The sequence below is a fragment of the Babylonia areolata genome, chromosome 13 (genome assembly GCF_041734735.1).
Source record: "Babylonia areolata isolate BAREFJ2019XMU chromosome 13, ASM4173473v1, whole genome shotgun sequence".
Taxonomy (NCBI): Eukaryota; Metazoa; Mollusca; class Gastropoda; order Neogastropoda; family Buccinidae; genus Babylonia; species Babylonia areolata.
This window is the reverse complement of record NC_134888.1, coordinates 19747282-19770478: the sequence shown is the minus strand read 5'-3', so window position 1 is coordinate 19770478 and position 23197 is coordinate 19747282. Positions and strand designations below refer to the sequence as shown.

At 41.6% G+C, this 23197-nt stretch overlaps 1 protein-coding gene across 1 annotated transcript in view; it reads right to left on the bottom strand.

Annotated features, from left to right (window-relative positions):
* Positions 1 to 5936: 5936 nt before the first annotated feature.
* The window catches only part of LOC143288871 (ras GTPase-activating protein 3-like), a 70930-nt gene continuing 53669 nt past the window's right edge, over positions 5937 to 23197 (bottom strand). The window contains exons 18-25 of the mRNA XM_076597526.1: positions 22749 to 22822; positions 21294 to 21400; positions 19069 to 19151; positions 17412 to 17482; positions 16039 to 16128; positions 13883 to 14037; positions 6463 to 6646; positions 5937 to 6154 (exon numbers count right to left, since the gene is read on the bottom strand). Of these exons, the coding sequence (XP_076453641.1) occupies positions 6094 to 6154; positions 6463 to 6646; positions 13883 to 14037; positions 16039 to 16128; positions 17412 to 17482; positions 19069 to 19151; positions 21294 to 21400; positions 22749 to 22822 (825 nt within the window). The 3' untranslated portion in view covers positions 5937 to 6093. The remainder of the gene's footprint in view (positions 6155 to 6462; positions 6647 to 13882; positions 14038 to 16038; positions 16129 to 17411; positions 17483 to 19068; positions 19152 to 21293; positions 21401 to 22748; positions 22823 to 23197) is intronic.

The window sequence follows — 23197 nt, the reverse complement described above, 5'->3', positions numbered from 1 at the left end:
TCTACATGTCTTACATGTCTTTTGTGTCTCAATCTGTCGCACTGTGTCTTGTTTGTGTCTCACTGTGTCCATGTCTCCCATGTGCCTCAGGAATGGATTCACCCGTGCAGTCCGCCTGGCCATGTGCTGGGTATGACAAGGCCTAAAGATGAGGGTCAATAAGTCTGACAAATTGCCAGCTGCACTTATGGCTGCATGCAACGAAAGACAAAGGAGACACGAAATAAAGCAGTCCTGACCGACTTGCAGCAACTTGCAAAGGAATGTAATGTGGGTGGAGCCCAGACAGTGAGTAGGAACTAGCAGCAACAGAAGTCAAGGTCAGTGGGTGAGTGAGTGAGTGAGCTAACAAGGTGGTGAGAATATGAGGCTGAAGAAAAGACAGTCTTGCACTGGTCCCTGTGTTCTCTAAAGCCTCACTTCATTCTCTAGCCACGCTGGTCACGATCTGCTTGCAGAAACCAACAATGTGAAAAAACAACAAAAAAACCCACAAAACAAAGGGGGCAATATGTACACACATACATACACAATCTTACAAACAATTAGATGTACATATGCATGTGCGCACGCACACACACACACACACACGCACACACACACACATCTGCCCCAATGTAGGCATCACCCTCTCCATCCATCCCTCCACTGTGTGTGTCCTTGACTCTTCCAGTGCTTTAAATGACATTTAACACAAGAGTGACTTGTTTTCTTTTTCTTTTTTTTTCAAACTGTGAGTCACACTGTGCCTCTTGATTGACCAAAAAACTGAACTATGTCATTCCACATGGTCACTTTGATTCAACTGCGCAGCAATTCACATGCAGCTTTGATTAGAACTACTGTATCTTATATGGAGTCACTTTGATTGAACAACATATGACATACATAGTATCTTTGATTGAACTGCTTAACCCTACAACTGGAATCTCTGATTGTGCAATACAAATCATGTGGAGTCTCTTGTCATGGAGAGCATTTGATTCAACTTCATGTCATCTAGAAAAAAAAAAAGACAAACCATTCTCGTGTTCCAGATATTCTTACCAACTCCGTCTCAACAGTCCTTTCAGCCAGCTCAAAACAAGGAGTGTCAATTGAATCTTTTGTGGTCCCTCTGAATACTTAAACATGCCTCTCTTAATTTTCATGTAAATATCATGCTTGTGAGCATTAGCAACGTAACCAAATACCAATTCCTCTCGAGAGTTAATAAAGTTGACTGGATAAAAGCTACCGTGTGAAAAGGATATAATATGATCTGGATGAAAAATGGAATTTTTAGAGAAGAAAGGAAAAGAAAATGCATACAATAATAATAACAGTGATAATCCAAAAGGACACTTGGCTTCTCTCCAGGTCTTTCACAAGGCAGGTAACAGTGTTGGAGTGAAACCAAAGCAGGCAAATTAGAAATTTTCAGTCATAAAATCACATTAAACCTAACATACTGTATGACTCATAAATGCAGCGACAGCTATCTACGCTCATGCCTCGTATGAAACACTGGTCCACAAGGTGACAGAAAGAAAAACCACTCAAGGGCCCCTCACTCTGCGCATGCTTGAATGCTTCCTTCTTTCTTCTTTCCGTTACATGACCAACATCGACTCATCGATGATTCTGCTGCGGTTGATGCACTAAACACTGACATGGATTACAGGATCTTTAACATGCGTATTTGATTTTCTGTGTGTGTATAACATGAAGGGGGTTCCAGCACTGGCAGGTCTGTACATATGTTGACCTGGGAGATCTGAATAATCTCCACCCTTTACCCACCAGGTGCCGTTAACCAGATTCAAACCCGGGACCCTCAGATTCAAAGTCCAACGCTCTAACCACTCGGCTATTGCGCTCAGCTATCTCCTCTTTTTCCGTTGCCATTTTCCTGTTACAAGACAAACTGATCACACAGGCTAATCATGTTTGCCAACTGCAGAGAAGAAAAAAAAATAAAAACCTCCCAAAACCCATTCAAACCCGGGACCCTCAGATTCAAAGTCCAACGCTCTAACCACTCGGCTATTGCGCTCAGCTATCTCCTCTTTTTCCGTTGCCATTTTCCTGTTACAAGACAAACTGATCACACAGGCTAATCATGTTTGTCAACTGCAGAGATAAAAAAACAACAAAAAACGAAAAACTCCCAAAACCCATCCATCACTCACCAACAGCATCTCCCACAAACCTGGAGAACAAATGCTTGTGTGTGCTGCAGAACCCCCACACTGAAAACCTACATCAGCACCGACCTGAGAGAAGAGGACAGAATTGTCAGAAGAAAAACACACATATAGTTTCACACTGCTAAACGTGGTTAAACAAAAATTCTTTGAAATTTGGTTTCAATTTGTCACCCCCCCTTGGGGCGGCTCAGAGAAAAAAAATTATAAAGCTGTTCAGTGCACTTTATAAGGAATCTTAACGGGATTTTTTTTTAAAATTTATTTACTTATTTATCTATCTTTTTTCAATTTTTTTTTCAGCTTTTCAGGTGTAATCTAATAACAAAACATAAAAAATAAAATGATAATTATGCTGTTTAGAACATTTCATAAGAAGTTTTGGTGTCTTTATTAACATTTTAAAAAATCAAATTTCAGATGGAATTTACTCATTTAGCACATTCACAATATAAAATATACAAAAGGTGTTTCCCCAAGAAGTAGGAAGCAGGTTCCTAAAAACAAAATAAAAAATGTTAAAAAAAAAAAAAAAAAATTCAGGTAGGATGAACACAAACACACAGGGGGAAAAAAACCCAAAAAAAACAACCTAACAGGTGTTTCCCCAAGTAGTAAGAAAACAGCTTCCTAAAAAAACAAAAAAAAAAAAAAAACAAATAAAATATTTTTAGGTAAAAAAAATAAAAGGGACCAGCTTCCCACATGTGATATACATATCTAGAGTCTCTGCAGCTGGCAACCAGGCCGAGCAAGTTTAACCCTTTCAGCAACTGTCAGGGCAAAAGCTTTTTGCAAACTTCCCCCACCCTAGAGGCTTTAACCAGTAAAACGTTCAACACTGTAAAAACTAAAAGACTACAGTTCATGTAGATCACTCTCAAATTGCCTCACAAGTCAAGGTTCACAACAAGCGTTCTAAATAAATCATTGTCAGGGACTGAAGAACTGTACACACCTTGGAACAGTTTTGAATACTTTACGAGCAGCAAAACACAACTTTTTGTTTGTTGTTGTGATCTTAATCAAAACTATGCTCAAACTGTGCCCAAACTTCCAGAAATTTATATTAAAAATTAATAAATAAAAAAGGGTCATGTCCCCTCCCTGACTGTTCACATTTGGTTGCAAGGTGGGGAAAAACCAGTCCGATTTTAATCATGTACATTGTTTTTTGATTATAGTATGATATTTTCATCTGTTACTACGCTTATCACATTGTTTATTTGTGACTATTAAGTAAGATTCATCAACCTTAACTTTGTATCAAAGCATTTCATGTTCTTTAAGTATTCACGCTGAATGACTGTGAAAGTATGTGATCATTACATGTGTATGATTGTGATCACTGTACGAAAGGTTCACATCACTTAGCATTTCAGCATTTTAAGTCTTTTTCTTTTTAATGTATTCACATTGATTGACTGTGATACTTGTGTATTGTTTGTGTAACATACACCATACATGGATTTCTCTTACTCAGATAATAGATGTATTCTGTGTTCTGTATGAATCCAGGATTTGAGGAATAATCACTGCTCGGGCGTAGGCACGAAAACAAACGCAGTGCTCAGGCAGAGAGGAGACAGAATGCATTAACCCCACGACTGCTGCCGACAAATATGCCTGTCAGTGAGGGGCTGTTGCCTGAGATAATAATAAATATCAGGTTATTGATCAGGATGCTGGTCACCAATCCTTATTGGGACTCCTTCCTCTTTCAGACAGCGTCGGTAAAATAAATTACACCACTTAAAAGGACACAAACGGCAAGTTCTTGCTCATCAAGTTTATGCCACATCGATTTCAGTTCATCAAGGTTTTTGCAGCCAAAGAGTTAAAGGCAGTCCTCCCGTGAAGAAACAGCTATCACTTGTTCTGGTTCCAGACCACAAATTACCTCTCTGGTAAAGCACCCCCAGACAGAAGCTGCCCCGTTTTAAGGTCCATGACATACATTTTGATCTGCTCCTCTTTTTAGTTTTTTTTTTTTTCTTTCTGATTATGTTCAAGATCAGACTTTTTTTTTCTTTCACGGTACATTTGCATTTCTACCCCTATATTTGAGCTGGCTGCAAAGACTCCAGCTGGACTGCACCAGCAATCTCAGCACACTAGGTTTGCTAAGCACTGACTCACTGAGAACTGCACCCGAGCAATAGTCTGGCATCACGATTCGTCTCGTTAAAACATTTTTCATACTCCTAAACATGCATAAACTGCAAGCAAAGGAATCAACTTGTACAGTATTTACACACAGTTCAGAGGAAAAACAGTGTATTTTCTGCGCTTTTCCCACATCAATATGACAGGGAGGCCTGCCAAGGCTGTAAACTCCCAAGGGCTGAATGGGGTTAATAATTTTCCTGTCTGTTCTGTACGTTCAGGAAGCTTCTCATTGCTAAGCAAACTTAGTGCTGGTTAAGATCACTTTCCAGCCCTGGTGGTGGAAATGGTGGCCAATGAACGCAAAAGACACTGAAGGCAAGTATTTTCCTGTGGAAAACTCTGTAAAACAACTTCTTACTATTCTGTGTGTGATCCACGATGTATGTGTCTTACACAGTCACTCTGATTGAAAGAATGTTTTATACGGAGCTGAACAGCGTAATACAAAAGTCTCTAAACACATGTTTGTGTGTGTTCATGCACATGCATGTGCAACAAATGTACATGGGTACAGGTTTATCTTTCTGTAAGTGAAAGGTGTACACTTCCGTAACACAGGGACTTTGAAATCCATAAAGCTAATATCAAACCATGACTACTCTGTTGCTCCACCAGCGTGTTGCTTTAAAAAGTACTACAGGACATCATTCATACCACACAGTTGTCCACCACACGTACCCCCCCCCGAAAAAAAAAAAAACACACCACCAGATAACCATATATCCAATGACAAACCAGTTAGATGGGGTTGTGTGGTGGAGGTGGAGGTGGGGGGTATGGAAACACAAGACTGACAAGAAAGGAGAAAAAAAAAAAAAGGGTTAAGTCACACCTGTAGAATCAGCACCACACAGATGCCCCAGGTCCAGGGGGTGGGGGAAATACTGAGTTGTTGGAACTCACAGCCACACACACATACACATACCTGAGACTGTTAAAAAAACACACGCTATCTAGCACCAAGAACACGATGGCAAGGAATACGTAATGCACAAACGATGACAGGGGGATGTCCTGTCCTCATGGCCGTCACCATGACCATACACAGCTGAAGGATGCTTAAAAAACTTTAAAAAAAAGAAAAAAAAAAAGAATCCCAGCGTCGTCGTCAAAGCTATCAACACAAGCTGATCATCATTTACTGATGTCCGTCTTCACAGTTTCACCATTCATCACCATCATCAACACAGCTGTTGTACTGCCACCGTTCAAACAATAATATCACCACAGGGAACATCAACACAGCTGGGGGGTATTGCAAACTGTCCTAACAATATCACCACGGCCACCAACACCATCTGAACAACACCATTCTCGCTTAAGAGTTGTCACCACAGCCATCCATACAGCTGACCAATGCTGATGACGTTCAGTCAGCGTCACCATCAGCACACAGAAGGAGCGCAAAAATCCAAACACAGCCACCGTTTTCACACACAAGGACATGACTGAACACAGGTCGGTGTCTCACCACACCAGCGAAATTTTGAGTAAGTGTTCCCAGAGCTCTTACTTGGAGTAGTCACTTTACATCAAGCGAATGAGGTGGAACGTTCTCCAAAGACCCTTTACAAACGACTGCAGACAGGGGCCAGCCACAAGGGAAGGTGACTGCTTGGTGGTGGTCTGTGACTAACAGGACAGAAGGAAGGAAGGAAGGAAGGAAGGAGGGAAGGAAGTCGTTCTGATAGTGATCCATGGCAGCAGCCTTTGCCTGCTGTCCAGCCAGGAGCCGGTGCTATAAATAGGTCTGGGAGCCCACCACCATGCCACACAGGTCGTCCCCTATGGGAGCCTCCCTGCAAACACACACACATATATACTAATACATATATACACACACACACTCACATACACACAGACATGCATACACACACACACATACACATACACTCATACATGCACACAAAGCAGATTCACACTGACACACACACACATACACTCAAACAAACATGCATACACATGGACACAAACACACACACACACATACACACACACAGCACACCATACAAACATGCACACTCAAACACACAAGCAGATACAAATAAACACAAGCCCAGCGTGCGGGGAAAGAAGCGGTGGCAGCACCGCTGACCCTGACCCTGACCTTGACCCTATGACGGTGGAGCGCTGCAGGCGGCGCTGGTACTGCTTGTGCTCCTGCTCAAGGCTGATGACGCACTGCTGGATGGAGCTGACCGTGGAGAAACACGTCTGGGGGTCCTCCACAACCATGCTGGCCCGAGGCTCCTCCGTGGTCCCGGCGTATACCACCTGCACCCCGCATGCCTCTGTTCCACCCCAAGGGCAGGTAGTGTTGGGGGGCCCAAATGGAAACACAAGATTTAAAAGATGTCATCGTTGTATCCTGTACTAAATCAAATCATGTTGTTAACTCTCTATACGAACGGCGAAAGAGACGACGTTAACAGCGTTTCACCCCAATTACCATCATCAAAATATTGCAAGAGGAAGGCTCTTATACTGAAGAGGTGAATGTTGACAAAGAATACCACAATTCTTATGATGGAAGCTAAAGGTTGGGCCATTCAGACACCCACTGGACATCCGAGGGGTTTGTGTAGAGGAGAAGAGAGGACTGGCCGTACTGAGTGAGTTAATAGACCTGTACTACACAAGAGGGAGGTGACAGAATGGTTAAGATGCTCAGCTGCCAATAATTACAGAGAGTCCGTGAGGGTGTGGGTGGGTTCGAATCCTGTTCTTGCCCTTCCCCCCCAAGTTCGGAAATTCAAACTGAGCGTCTGGTCATTCGGATGAGACGATGAACCGAGGTCCTGTGTTGCAGCATGCATTTGGCGCACTGAAAAAGAACCCATGGCAACCAGAGTGTTGTACCTCTGGCAAAATTATGTAGAAAAATTCCACTCTGATAGGTACACAGATATATCGGCATGCACTCAAGGCCTGACTATGTTGGTGTGGCATATATGGATTTGTCCGAAAGCAATGATGCCTCCTTGAGAAACTGAAACTGAAACTAACAACTCTCAAGACAAGATGTGTTCGTTCATTTCAGGAAACATTGCAGGGGTGCATTAAAACATTACGTATTTCATGTGACTATACGAATATGAACAGCAATCGTCAGCCAGAAGGAAACAGATTTAAACATCTAATTAACATGAAAGTGCATTGCTGTTGTGTCCTGTGCAACACTTTCAAAAGACACCTGAGTGAAATGGAAAGCTTGCAGGGGGGGTAGGGGCACACAGAAAGAGATTTAATTCAAGATATTCAATTAAAGTATTGTTGCTGTGTCCTAAAAAAAAAAAATAAAAAAATAAAAATAATAATAAATAAATAAATAACACTCCCAAACACAGATGGAAACAGATTTGAAGATATCAAATCAATGTGAAGCAAACCGTTGTAATGTTAAACTGATCAAAAAGTAATTACAATGTGCTCTTAAGATCTTTTTCAGGAAATTGGGAGCATACTTGAGCAGAACACATATAAACAAGCAATTTTTTTCAATGACATTTAAAAAAAAAAAAAAAAAAAATCTGTACTTCAGACAAAAATACACTGAAAATACACAAAATAATATAAAACAGTGAGTAGAAAAAGAAGAAGAATGATATTAATAAAAAAAAAAAAAACTGAAACATTTTTGAGTACGATAATAATCACATTATACCTATAAATAATCATAATAACAATAACAAATACAATGTTAATAATAATAACAATAACAACAACACTAAGCAACATGCATCACTTCAAGGGAGAGCCTCAAATATAACCCCTTAATCACCACTTCATATCTGTGAACTAACTAAAGAATTATAAAACACACACACACACACGCACGCACGCACACACACGCACGCACGCACACACACACACACACACACACGAATACACACACACACGCACACACACACACAACACACACACACACAATTGCTAACTAATGGCGCTCTTCTCCCCCCTCCTCAACTGGTATGGCACAGACAGGAAAAAAAAAATTAAAGCAAGCAACACACACATAAGTGCATATATAACACACACACACATACACAAACTAACACACAGAGACATCCACACACTTACTAGTGCACAGTTTATCACTTGGATAATGTCACATAATGTGAAATGACATTAAATAAACAGAACTGTTGTTACGACTACAAATTATGCATACGCACCTACACACATGCACACACACACACACACACATTCTTGCATTCACATAAGCACATACACACATGCGCTCACACACACACACACACATGCACAAACATACATGCGCTCACACACACACACACACACACAAACCAGCAATGAATTAAATCCTCTTGATGTAAATTCTACTTTAATGTAAGTAATCATGCTTTAATCTTTTAAAAAATTTTTTTTAAAACACCCACAATATCTACTATATAAAAATCTATGGTGTAAACAAAAACAAAACAAAGAAAAAACCCAAAACTGGTGACACACACACGCACACACAACAGGTGCTTTTGAATATTCTTGGAGAGAAAGGAGAAAAATCATCTTAAATGGAAAAGAATATAATACCAACAAAATACAACAACAACAAAAAACCACCCTAACAACAACACAGCAGCAAAGGGTGAAGGACAGTTCTCAGCGACACTTCCTAAACAATTCCACCTACATGTTATCACTACAGTCACAACCACCAAAAGTTTGCTCTTGTCACTATGCCACAACCTGGGCTGGGTGAGCTGGAATGAACTATTTCTATGAGCTCTTAGTCAGACAGGTGGCAACAGCCAAATGGTCAAAGCACTGCATTTCAATCTGAGGGTCCCACGTTTGACCCCTGTATCAGTGCCCAGTGAATTAAGGGTGCAGATTTTTCCAGTTTCCTTGGTCAACATCATGCGCAGACCTTCTTGTGGCTTAATCCCCTTCATAAAAGATCAAATAGGCACCTAAAAGATCCTGTAATCCATGTCTGTTTTTTCGTTGGTTAAATAAACATGAACATATCCAGCCCACACCTCCCCATCCATTAAAATGCAGTATGGGTGCTTATTTGTATTTTTGTATTTGTATTTGTATTTCTTTTTATCACAACAGATTTCTCAGTGTGAAATTCGGGGGTGCTCTCCCCAGGGAGAACGCGTCGCTATAATACAGCGCCACCCATTTTTTTGTATTTTTTCCTGCGTGCAGTTTCATTTGTTTTCCTTATCTAAGTGGATTTTTCTACAAAATTTTGCCAGGAACAACCCTTTTGTTGCCGTGGGTTCTTTTACGTGCGCTAAGCGCATGCTAGCATACGGGACCTCGGTTTATCGTCTCATCTGAATGACTAGCATCCAGAACACCACTCAAGGTCTAGTGGAGGGGGAGAAAATATCGGCGGCTGAGCCATGATTCGAACTAGCGTGCTCAAATTTTCTCGCTTCCTATGCAGACACTTTATGAAGTAAAAAACTGTTGAACATGAAAAAGCCCACTACAATACAAGTCAACATGGGAGTTGCAGCCGCTTAACACAGAAATTAGAAAGAATAGCTCTAAAGAAAAGGAAACCAGCAAGCCAGCCAACCAACTAATCAAGTCTACCGGTGAAAAACTTCCAAACACACACACACTAAACATACAGAACTGAAGTGCAGGGGCAACACAAACATAAAAGTGTGGAAGGAAAAAACGACGACAAAACAACAAAAACAGTGTAGGCGTGCCATCTGCTTTCGCAACACATGCAAACTGTCCAGCCTTGCATGCACTGTGTCACACATGGTTTGGTCTACCTATTCATGTTGCAATATTTCTGACACAACATTCATGGGTTAAGGGTGAGGATAAATTCAATCAACTGCTTAACTCACTCCGGACGAATAGTTTTCTCCCTTTCTTTCTTTCCCCTGCAGACGACCCATTTGTTAGGGTTAGGGAAAAAAAATCACAAAAAATACAAAACACAAAGTAACTGAATGAAACTCCCTGTACTTGACCCACTGACCCCTCTCCTCACGTCGTGTGTACGCCCACCCCCCTCACTCTCTTCACAGCCTTCAGAAGCTGAGTCACAGCTGGTAGCTTTCTTCACTGCATATACTTATTCAATGTCTTCATCATCCTCGTCGCTGTCGATACCTTCTGTTTGAAGCATTTCAATCACTTCAGCAGCAGTAAAAAGCCGCTGTCGTGATTTAGTTTGCTCCAAAAATTTGTAGCGCCTGCGACGCCATTTTTGATACGTATGCAGATTAGCTTGTCATGTGGGGTACCAAGGTCAACGGCTGGCCAGCGAGTGTATAGTTACGGAACCTTACAAAGAAACTTTCCATTTGACCCTTGACATGTTTGCAATGCCCTGTGCAGCTGCGATTTTTATGCTACCCCATGAGGAAAACGTGGAAAAAATTTGAACTGTCGAAAACCGCTACAGCGTTCCGTCATCCAGAACGCTACCATCGCCCGGAGTGAGTTAATCAGTTGTATCTATCCATGAACAGGGTGAGGACAAATTCAATCAACTGCTTAATTAGATGTATTTATCCATGAACATATTAATATGCCCTGTGCTGTTTTTGTGTGTGTGTACATTTGTCTGTGTCTGCAAGAGGTTGAATACATGTTTGTATGTGTACATGCCTATGTGTGTATCTGTGTGTGTAACTGCACAGATGTTGTGTGCTCTTCAATCTGACATCTTTTGACTTAAGTGCTTTTCGGTATGAGTGTGTGTATAATTATGGAACTTAAAGTTTTTTCTTGTATACCATGTAATATAACTGAGCTTCTAGGAAGTCGATAATCTTCATTTGCTCTCCAACAATGTGTGCTCAGGGAAAAGGTTTGAGAAGTACTCACACACACACACACACACACAAACACACACATACACACTTACACTCTGTCTCTCTCTCTCACACACACACATGCATGCACACAAGCACGTGGACACACACACACACACACACATATACACACTTACACTCTGTCTCTCTCACACACACACACACACATGCATGCACACACACACGTGGACATACACACACACACACACACACTTACACTCGTGTCTCTCTCACACACACACACGTGGTCATACACACACACACACACACACACACACACACACACACACACACTTACACTCATGTCTCTCTCACACACATACACATGCATGCACACACACACGTGGACACACACACACACACACACACACACTTATATTCTTGGAAAGTGGGCAGATGAAAGGAAGGAACACAAAATAAGAGGTGGACAATTTGCATTCAAAGAAACACAAAATGAAACAAATCAATCGGCTCAACCATCTAGTGCTGTGTTACACACAGTTATTCACACATTCACAACGGGGTGCCAGGCCTGCATTAAACAGCATGCACAACTGTTTGTTGTTTTTTCTCTCGCAAATAATTAGTAAACAACAGCAAAAACAATTAATTCTGTGTAAATTTATTTTTTTCAAAAACCCTTTCAGAATGAAGAAATCTTACCATTTCCTTTCTTTAGGCAAGCTAAGAAAAAGCCACCATGTCAAGATATACATGCACTCAATTGAAATGCAAAGAAAATAAACGATCATTTTCACACATACTAAAATGCATACACGGATCCTGACAGATCGTTAAAAGAGTATGTATCAAATCACTGACAAACGTATCAAAAGAGAAGAATAAATTTACAGACTCTGACAGACCTCACAAGAGTGTGTTTCACTGGATATAGTGATCTGTCTTTCAAACAGGTGGGAAAATAGGGATGAAAGGAAGATAGGAAAAAAGAAAAGAAAATTCACTCATTTACATTTATTATGGTAAATAATGATATCTAATTATCAGCTACATGATTTACAGCCAGGCTACCACAAAGAAAAAAAAAGAATCGACAGAAGAAATTTTATTCATTTATTTGTCTATGGTAAATAAGGATGTTTACATATCAGTTATGTGATTTAGCCCGACTACCACAAAAGGCCTAACAATTAACCATCAAAAACAAAAAGCATATAACAAAAAATTTAAACAACTTTAAAAAGAATACAAGTCATTCTAACGTCACCCATACTTCCCTTAAAAAAAGACAACAACCAACAGTTCTTGCAATACTTCCCCGAACATGACCAACTTGCTGTCATCATCAGGCATGCTTTTCCATTCTACACGGTGGTGCTCATTACCACACAGATGTGTACACGTTCACATATATACAAAACACATACACCTGCATGCACACTCTCAACACATGATCCTGGTTGCATAGTCATGTGCATACAACTGCGCCAACACACCAACAGCAGCCAAACATTCTCTTCACTGAATACATGTAGTCATGTGTACATGTCAAACTACAGTTTGATTATCCAAAAAAGCCTTTCACACACACACACATACATAAATAAAAACCCCATCAAATGTCATAAAATCTTCACGAGACACAGCTTACATCACAGAACACTTTTCGCCATAAAATCCACGGTTCTAAGACTCCAAATGGATGTGAATATATGTATGTATGAATACATTCACTTTACTGTAAATACCACTAGCTCCCTGTCTGAGAGCTGTGAGCATCAGTTTTACATCATCATCATCAACTAGTGGTAATGATGGTGAAAATATAATAAAACATCTATGTCCAACCCCCAACCACGTCCTTCACTGTTCAATTTGTGATCTGAAAGATATCGTGCAGACACTGGTCCACACAGTCACACACAAAAAAAGGATCGTCCCTGACAAAGCTCCACTTTGACAGCAGAACCCTTGCAGACAAAGAAAAAGAAAAAGAGGGAGCGGCGCTGCATTGTGGCATGGCACTCTACCCAGGAACAGAAACCTGAATTTCACACAGACAAATCTGTTGTGACAAAAGGGAATACAGATGGAATGCTGGCCCACAGGTAGCATGTCCAAGCGAGAGAATCTGAGTGCACTGGTTCGAATCTCACAGTTGCCAATATTTTCTCCCCCTCCACTAGACCTTGAGCGGTGGTCTGGACGCTAGTCATTCGGATGAGATGAAGTGCAGCATGTACTTAGCGCACATAAAAGAACCCACTGCGTTAGAAGAGTTGACCCTGGCAAAACTGTGAAAAAAAATCACTTCGATACGAAAACAAGTAAGAATGCAGACAGAAATAAACAACAACAACAAAAAAAAAAGGTGGCGCTCTCAGCGTAGCAACACGCTCTCTCCCTTGGGAGAGCAGCCTGAATTTCAGACAGAGTAATCTGTTGTGACAAAAAGAGTAATACAATACAATACAATACAACACATCCAAACAAGACACCCTAAAAAAAAACAAAAAAAAAACAACCAGCTTCTAGTTCCAGTTGCCACACAAGTAGTCAAGATCCTGAACAAAAAAAACACACACACACACACACACAAAATGTAAAATTCACTCATCATTCTCTCTCCACCTGCCTCTCTCTCTCTCTCTCTCTCTCTCACCTTGTTATTTGTATTATGAACCCCCATGTCATTAGGGCTGTAAAGCTATTGACATTAAAGTGTTCAGTGTTCAGTGTTCTCTCTCTCACCTTGTATGGCATCCAGCCGCTCCATGTGAGAGAGGAAGAGGGAGTGGATTTTCTCCAGCTCCCGGTCAGGGTCAATGTCTACCTGGATGTCAGAGACTGGAACACCGCCGGACACCGGTGTGCAGCCCTCCGTGTTGGGGTCCACTGCTTTACAACTGTAAGGAGGCACAGCGTAGAGATCGCTCAGCTTTTCAAGCTCTAACCTCTCCACTCCCTCTACATCCCACAAGCACATACTCTCTCTCTCTCTCTCTCTCTCTCCTTCTCTGTCTCTCTGTCAAACACAGAGAAATAACATTACTAGAAACAACAACAACAAAAATGAATGAAAATTTGAATAAACAATGAATTTTAATGAAGACGACTGATGTGTCTGTTCTTCTTCTTCTTTGTTCGTGGGCTGCAACTCCCACGTTCACTCGCATGTACACGAGTGGGCTTTTACGTGCATGACCGTTTTTACCCCGCCATGTGGGCAGCCATACTCCATTTTCGGGGGTGTGCATGCTGGGTATGTTCTTGTTTCCATAACCCACCGAACGCTGACATGGATTACAGGATCTTTAACGTGCGTATTTGATCTTCTGTATGCCTTTACACACGAAGGGGGTTCAGGCACTAAGCAGGTCTGCACATATGTTGACCTGGGAGATTGTAAAAATCTCCATCCTTTACCCACCAGGCACCGTCACCGTGATTCAAACCCGGGACCCTCAGATTGAAAGTCCAACACTTTAACCACTCGGCTATTGCGCCCGTCTGATGTGTCTGTTAATACAGTTTGTTAAATAGCAGATGAAACATTCACCTCTGATAAAGCAATGTATATTCCAGCATGCAAGCATTTACGGTCACTGGGTATTCCCTCAGGCATTAGATCCTCCACCCAAGACAGCTGCTTGTCACTGATGTCATCATCACAATTAGTTATTGTTTCAGAAACACAATCTGTATTTATGGATTATATTCTATTCAGAATGTGGTTTTGTTGAGGATACAAAAGTGATTATGAAAACAAACACACACAGAGCATATCAATGATAGTCAGTCATGTCTGACTATGATCATGAGGCGACTGCTGTCCCAACTATCTGGGATAGATTTTGATTATTGTGGAGTGTCTATGCATACACCCTGACACCCTGGGCTAGATATTATGTATAGCGGATAGTGCCTATACATATTCCCCAATTATCTGGGAAAGATTTTGATTATAGTGGATAGCGTCTATACATACATCCTGACTATTTGAACTGGATTCTGTTTATAGCTGATAGTGTCTAAACATATACCCTGACTATCTGGGCTATCTAAGATACAGATTATAGTGAAGAGTGTCTATACATGTGTAGACCCTGTCAGGGCTAGATTTTGATTATAGCAGATAGCGTGTGTCTACACATATACCCTGACTATCTGGACTAGACTGACTATAGTGGAAAGTGTCTATATATACATAGACCATGACTATCTGGGCAGGATTCTGATAATACTGGAGATTATCAATACATACACCACACTAACTATCTGGGCTAGATTTTGATTATAGTGAAGAGTGTTCATACACAGACCATGACTTATCTGGGTGAAATTCTGATAATACATATATCCTATCCTGACTATCCAGGCTAGATTCCAGATAATAGTGAAGAGTGTCTGTACATAGACCCTGACTATCTGGGCTAGATTTTGATTACAGCAGACAGTGTGTATCTGCACATATACCCTGAACCTAACACCACAACGTGAGCATGCAGCAGCAGTGGACTGCAAATTGTCTATACATATATCCTATCCTGACTATCTGGGCTAGATTCAGATAATAGTGAAGAGTGTCTGAACATAGACCCTGACTATCTGGGCTTGATTTTGATTACAGCAGACGGTGTGTGTCTGAACATATACCCTGAACCTAACACCACAACGTGAGCATGCAGCAGCAGTGGACTGCAAATTGTCTATACATATATCCTATCCTGACTCTGGGCTAGATTCAGATAATAGTGAAGAGTGTCTGAACACAGACCCTGACTATCTGGGCTTGATTTAGATTGCAGCAGACGGTGTGTGTCTGAACATATACCCTGAACCTAACACCACAACGTGAGCATGCAGCAGCAGTGGCAGCAGTGCACAGGAGGAGATGCTGTACCCACCAGAGCCAGTGGTTGTTGATGAAGGCGGCAGGATGGTACACCTTCAGCCGGTTCTTGTTGGACTGGCACACCTTGGTCAGCACATCCAACCTGACACATAAGATGCAGTCACAGTCTCAGTGCAGCACACACTGCATTCGTCTTCAGCTTCTTCCCTTCTTCATCAATTTTCTTTTATTTTTTTTAATTTATAAATTCACAAATTTTATCTAATGATAAAACAAACAAACAAAAAATCTATAACGATAACAACAATAATAATAATAACAATGATGATCATGATGATCACAATAATAATAATGATGATAACAATGAAAACAAAAGTAATAGTCATAAAAATTATCATCATCATCAACATATCATCAGCAACAATTATCATTCTAACACAACAAAACACAATACACACACACACACACACACAGAGGCATGGAAATAAATGGATGTTGAACCATGTAATATACAGATGTAGAAACTGCTTGAAAAAGGAATGGATGTGTGTGAGGGACAGCCTTAAAAAAAGGGGGGTCGGGGGGACCAATGAATATCAGGTTTGCACAGCTGAAGAATTAAAAGCTTTCCTGTCTTATTTCAATATCAATCAACCAATATTCCTTTCTCGTATGGCATTTCCATGACTTTTTTTCCTTCTCACCCCTGTAAGCAAATTTTTTTCAAGAAATTTCATACATCACACACTGAAAATGATCTGCAGGCGAAATTTCAATAATCAGTACCCACCCATCTGTGCATTCTGTGCATCTGTGCACACTTTATTATGCTGGCATCTAAGCATTTCAGTAAATATTCAAAAACACCATCAGACTCCACACACAGAAGTCAACGTTCTGACCAGGTGGGCAGCCTGCTGTGCGAATGACTCCCAATGTTCGTAATGAGCTTAGAGCTTCATCTCTGACAGAAGACAGGCACTATAAAGCTGACAATACCACTACTACTTCCCATACCACTACTAATAATACCAAAAATGCTCCAACACCCCACTGAAATATACCACTGTCTGACACGACCAATTTCAGCAACAATTCTGCCGAAACAAAATTATGTGTGCATGCATATGGATGAATATTTCTGGTTTTTATTTTAGCAAGTGCTGGCTTTTTAACTACTCCTCTGATTTTCACTGGCATTATCTTCTAGCTGTTGTTCAAACTGTAATTATACAAGAAACATTCACACCACCGATGCCTTAAACAGAATTATACAAAGAGCTACCTCAAAACTGTTATTGTCACTATGATTATACACACAGCATCCCACCTACCTTTGCTGGAACTGTGACTATACAAACAACACCCTGACCCCCCTGTTACTGTTAAAAAAGAAATAAGAAAAAAAAAAAAGAGTGTACTCACCACTCTTTCTCCTCCACACAATTGCCAGCCTGTACATACAGCGCTCTGTTCTGCTGTACTACCTGGAACATCTGTCAACACAAAAACACACACACACAAAGTGCATTTTTCCAAACAACACAAATACAAATAGGGAGACATAAACTAACTGATCTCGTAATGTTTATCATGTTCTATGCTGTTATGTATTCTGGTAAGAAGACATCGTTTAATTATTGATACTGAATGGTTGACTAAGAATGGGAACTTACGGGGTGGACTGAATACATAAAAGCAGAACAGCTTGTCCATCTTGCAAATGCATGCCTGAGTGCAAGCAATAGCAGACACCAAACAACACAACTCTTAATGTCCTTCTGTAAGTAGAGTAAATGAAATTTAGTTGATCCCAAGGAAACATGCTTTCAATAAAAAAAATTTTAAAAATCTTCCTGTACATATTCCACCCATAACCAACAAAAGTGGCAGGAACCACTTATATATTTCATTTCAATAATAACAATGATGTACCTTTATATAGTACCCCTTCTCTCGAAAAAATTACAGATTACTAACAAGTAGAAAATAAACCACACATGACAACTCTCTCTCTGAACTTCATACATGCAAAGTGAGCTGGCATGTACAGGTCAGTGTTGTAGGAGTGAGAGATTGAGAATGCATACAGACAGGTTTTGAAAAGACAGGAAGTTTCAGTGATAAGCGAAAGCCAGAGACATAGTCAAACGAACAGATATAATGCGGAGGGTTGCTCCAGACATAAGCAGCTGGAAAAAGAAAGAAGCTGTGTTCTTCACCGTAGGTTCTTGTACTGACACAAGCAATTTTCAGAAGGTAGTTGTTCGAGGATGCGTCTTCCTGGGGTGATACTTTTAAAGAAGAAGGTGGCAGAACGGTTAAAATGCTGATCTGCTAATCATGTCTGTGAGGATCTGGGTACAAATCCCGATCTCACCCTTTCTCCCAAGCCCAACCGGAAAATCAAACTGAGCATGTAGTCATTCAGACGAGACAATAAACCAAGGTCCCATATGCAGCACGCACTTGGAGCACTGAAAAAGAACCCATGACAACATACGTGTTGTCCTCTGTCAAAATTTTGTAGTATAAATCCACTAATAGCTGCACAAAAATATGTGCCAAATACTCAAGGCCTGACTAAGCGTGTTGGGTTATGCTGGTGGTCAGGCATCATCTGCCAAGGAGATGTGGTGTAGCGTACATGGATTTGTTTGAATGAAGAGGCGACAGGCACAATAGCCGAGTGGTTAAAGCGTTGGACTTTCAATCTGAGGGTCCTGGGTTCGAATCATGGTGATGGCGCCTGGTGGGTAAAGGGTGGAGATTTTTCCGATCTCCCAGGTCAACATATGTGCAGACCTGCTAGTGCCTGAACCCCCTTCGTGTGTATACGCAAGCAGAAGATCAAATACGCACGTTAAAGATCCTGTAATCCATGTCAGCGTTTGGTGGGTTATGGAAACAAGAACATACCCAGCATGCACAACCCCGAAAGCGGAGTATGGCTGCCTACATGGCGGGTTAAAAACGGTCATACACGTAAAAGCCCACGAACACAGAAGAAGAAGAAGAAGAAGAAGTTCGAATGAAGAGACGCCTCCTTGAGACATTGAAACTTTCTGGCAGAGCGACTTACGTATTTCATTTTGAAGGAGTCTTCCTGCAGCCGTTCCACCGCCAGGATGTCCTCAACGGGGATCAAGCACAGAGATTTATCCCCTGAAACAGTCCAACTGCACCGTCACATTAAATCCCTGCCACCACCACCACGCTTCCTTTATCAACGTTTGTACTGTGAGACAACACGGTGGGTTCATGCACAGCGATTTCTCCCCTGAAACAGTCCAACTGCACCGTCACATTAAATCCCTGCCACAACCACCACCACGCTTTCTTTGTCAACGTTTTGTACTGTGAGACAATGCTGGGGGATCATGCACAGCGATTTTATCCCCTGAAACAGTCCAACTGCTCCGTCACATTAAGTTTCTGCCACCACCACACTATTTTTTTTTTTTTTTAATCAAAGTTTTCACTGGGAGACAATGCAGCAAGCTTATCTTAACCTGAAATGGTGGGGGTGGGGGGAATGTGTGTATGTGTGCACATGCGTGTGTGAGTGTGTGTGTGCAACCAACTTTCCCACGCGATAGGTAACTGACCAAGTTTGAAGTGAACAAGTCCACTGTGTTGTTCTGACAAGAACCAAACCATATGGCTGAGAGCATCGAGTCTATAATATTTGGTGTGATGTTTTTCACACAGAAACTTGGCAGTGAAAGATTTAAGGTGAACAGTCTGGCCTACTGATGTGATGACGGATGCTGGTTGGACAGATCTTAGTGGTGTGCTGGTTGGACAGATCCTACTGGTGTGCTGGACAGATCCTACTGGTGTGCTGGTTGGACAGATCCTACTGGTGTGCTGGTTGGACAGATCCTACTGGTGTGCTGGTGTGCTGGACAGATCCTACTGGTGTGCTGGACAGATCCTACTGGTGTGCTGGTTGGACAGATCTTAGTGGTGTGCTGGTTGGACAGATCCTACTGGTGTGCTGGACAGATCCTATACTGGTGTGCTGGTTGGACAGATCCTACTGGTGTGCTGAACAGATCCTACTGGTGTGCTGGTTGGACAGATCCTACTGGTGTGCTGGTTGGACAGATCCTACTGGTGTGCTGGACAGATCCTACTGGTGTGCTGGACAGATCCTACTGGTGTGCTGGTTGGACAGATCCTACTGGTGTGCTGGACAGATCCTACTGGTGTGCTGGACAGATCCTACTGGTGTGCTGGTTGGACAGATCCTACTGGTGTGCTGGACAGATCCTACTGGTGTGCTGGTTGGACAGATCCTACTGGTGTGCTGGTTGGACAGATCCTACTGGTGTGCTGAACAGATCCTACTGGTGTGCTGGTTGGACAGATCCTACTGGTGTGCTGGTTGGACAGATCCTACTGGTGTGCTGGTGTGCTGGACAGATCCTACTGGTGTGCTGGACAGATCCTACTGGTGTGCTGGTTGGACAGATCCTACTGGTGTGCTGGACAGATCCTACTGGTGTGCTGGACAGATCCTACTGGTGTGGTGTGCTGGTTGGACAGATCCTACTGGTGTGCTGAACAGATCCTACTGGTGTGCTGGTTCGACAGATCTTACTGGTGTGCTAGTTGGACAGATCCTACTGGTGTGCTGGTTGGACAGATCTTACTGGTATCTATCACACAACAATGTAAAGTGACTAAAATTACTGAGAAAATGCCTGAACATCAAGCCACACACACACCACCTCCCCTCCCAACTGACCACAGATTATCACACACTCACTCTGCATATGTAAACACATAATAAAAAATACACGAGAACCATCTTGAATATCACTTCATTTCTACATTTATTTTTTCAAAAGCGTATGACTTGAAAATTCTCACACAGACAAACATGTGCAAGTATGCCCTTAACACAACACACCCATTCTGCATGGTTTTCTAAATGAAACTAATCAGGCACACAAAATCTTTATCTCATGCATTCTACCTTTTAACTTGGTAAATAAGAGGTACCTTAAACCTGTATAACAACCATATTGATTTGATCTAATGACTTGAAAAACAAATCAATATCACAAGAGACAGGATAGCGTCAGGCAGAGGAACACCTTCCCACACAAAAAGAGTGGAAAATCCCCTGCCCTTCCACTATCCTACACTTTCACTGTCACATCCAGTTTGCTGTCATCCTACATCACTCAAGTGAAATACACACTCCGGAACTGAGTAAAAAATATTTTTAAAAAAGGAAAAAAAAAGTGCCACAAAAGTAGTACCACAGTTTTCTCTTTCTTTCTCTCTCTTCCAAACCTTTCGACTTGGCGTAGGACAGGTGCTGGTTGGTCAAACAGAAGTAGCGCTTCTTGAAGTTCTTCCGCCCCAGCCGATTGCGCCCCTGGGCTCTTTTGATCATCATCCTGAAGAAGAAGAAGAGAACAGGAACAGAGCATGGAAAGCTGTACACCAACATTTTTTTTGAAAGGCCCCACTGCATTCTACAGCCATGAGGCCAGTGATCTATTATCCACCGTGTCCAGGGCTTGGCATAGGCCCAATCCTCTCCTTCCACCATGTTTCTTCTTTTTTTTCTTCTTTTTTTAATGTATTTATCTATTATCTATTCACCTTTTTTTTTTTTCCTCAAGGCCTGACTGAGCATGCTGGGTTACGCTGCTGGTCAGGCATCTGCTTGGCAGATGTGGTGTAGCGTATATGGATTTGTTCGAACGCAGTGACGCCTCCTTGAGCTACTGAAACTGAACACTCTTCTTCTTCTTCTGTGTTCGTGGGCTGCACCTCCCATGTTCACTCGTATGTACACCAGTGGGCTTTTACGTGTATGACCGTTTTTACCCCGCCATGTAGGCAGCTATACTCCACTTTCAGGGGGGTTGGGGGGGGGGGGGGGTGTGCATGCTGGGTATGTTCTTGTTTCCATAACCCACCGAACACAGACATGGACTACAGGATCTTTAACGTGTGTATTTGATCTTCTGCTTGTGTATATACATGAAGGGGGTTCAGGCACTAAGCAGGTCTGCACATATGTTCACCTGGGAGATTGTAAAAATCACCTCCCTTTATCCACCAGGCGCCGTCACCGTGATTCGAACCCAGAACCCTCAGATTGAAAGTTCAATGCTTTAACCACTCGGACATTGCGCCCTTCCACCATGTTTGCATTCCCCAACAAGTCAGGAACCCGTTCATGAGTGGGTGGAGTGAGGATAACTGGAGTAAAGTGCCTCACCTCACCAATACAGGGCCTTCAACTCTGATCAATGGTGAACTCTGGACCAAAAGCCCAACGTCTAACTGAGTCTGCCATTGTGCCTCTTTGAATGTACTGTTTTCATGTAAAAACATGATTCTTTTCCACATAACGTTTTGTTTTTTTTTCCCCACAGAACTTTAAAATGTGCATGTCACAGATATGACCTTGCTTTATCATCTCACCCAAAAGACCATCACCAACACAACTAGTCTGGATCTTATGCAGCATGGAGACGGTGAAGAATCATTTTTGAAAGAGAAACCTATTCAGCACAGGATGCAGCTATACAGCAAAAATGCAACACTGAGACACACACACACACACACACAGCGCACCCACACATGCGTGCACACACACAGATATTTGCATACAATCATGTACAGAAATTTACACACATACACAAACACACGCACAGAAATTCACACATCCACAAGCACACACACACACACACACACACACACACTGACACAGACAAGAAGATCAATACTCACCCATCTTTCAAGACAATAGGCGCTTCAATGCTCTTAGAATAAGCACCGGTAGCCGATGAAATGATATCCAGAAACTGAAGACAAACAGTGGAAGATGCCAAATGACAATGAAAACTAAAAAAACTTAAACAACAGAACTTAATAAACTCAAATAAAATGGAAAAAAAATTAATAAAAATAAATTATAAAAACAATTTTCTTTTTTTTAAACTCCAACTCATCAGTTTCCATTTTCTCAAAGTTATTTCTGAATAACTACAAAATATGAAGAATAATGGAAAGTTAGGTAAACAGCACACGTTATCAAATTGATTAGTGATGCAAACAAGGAAAGTATTATACTGTATTAAACACACACACACACACAAATACATACATATGCACACACATACACACCCGCACACCCACACATACATAAATACATACACATGCACACACAAGCATATATA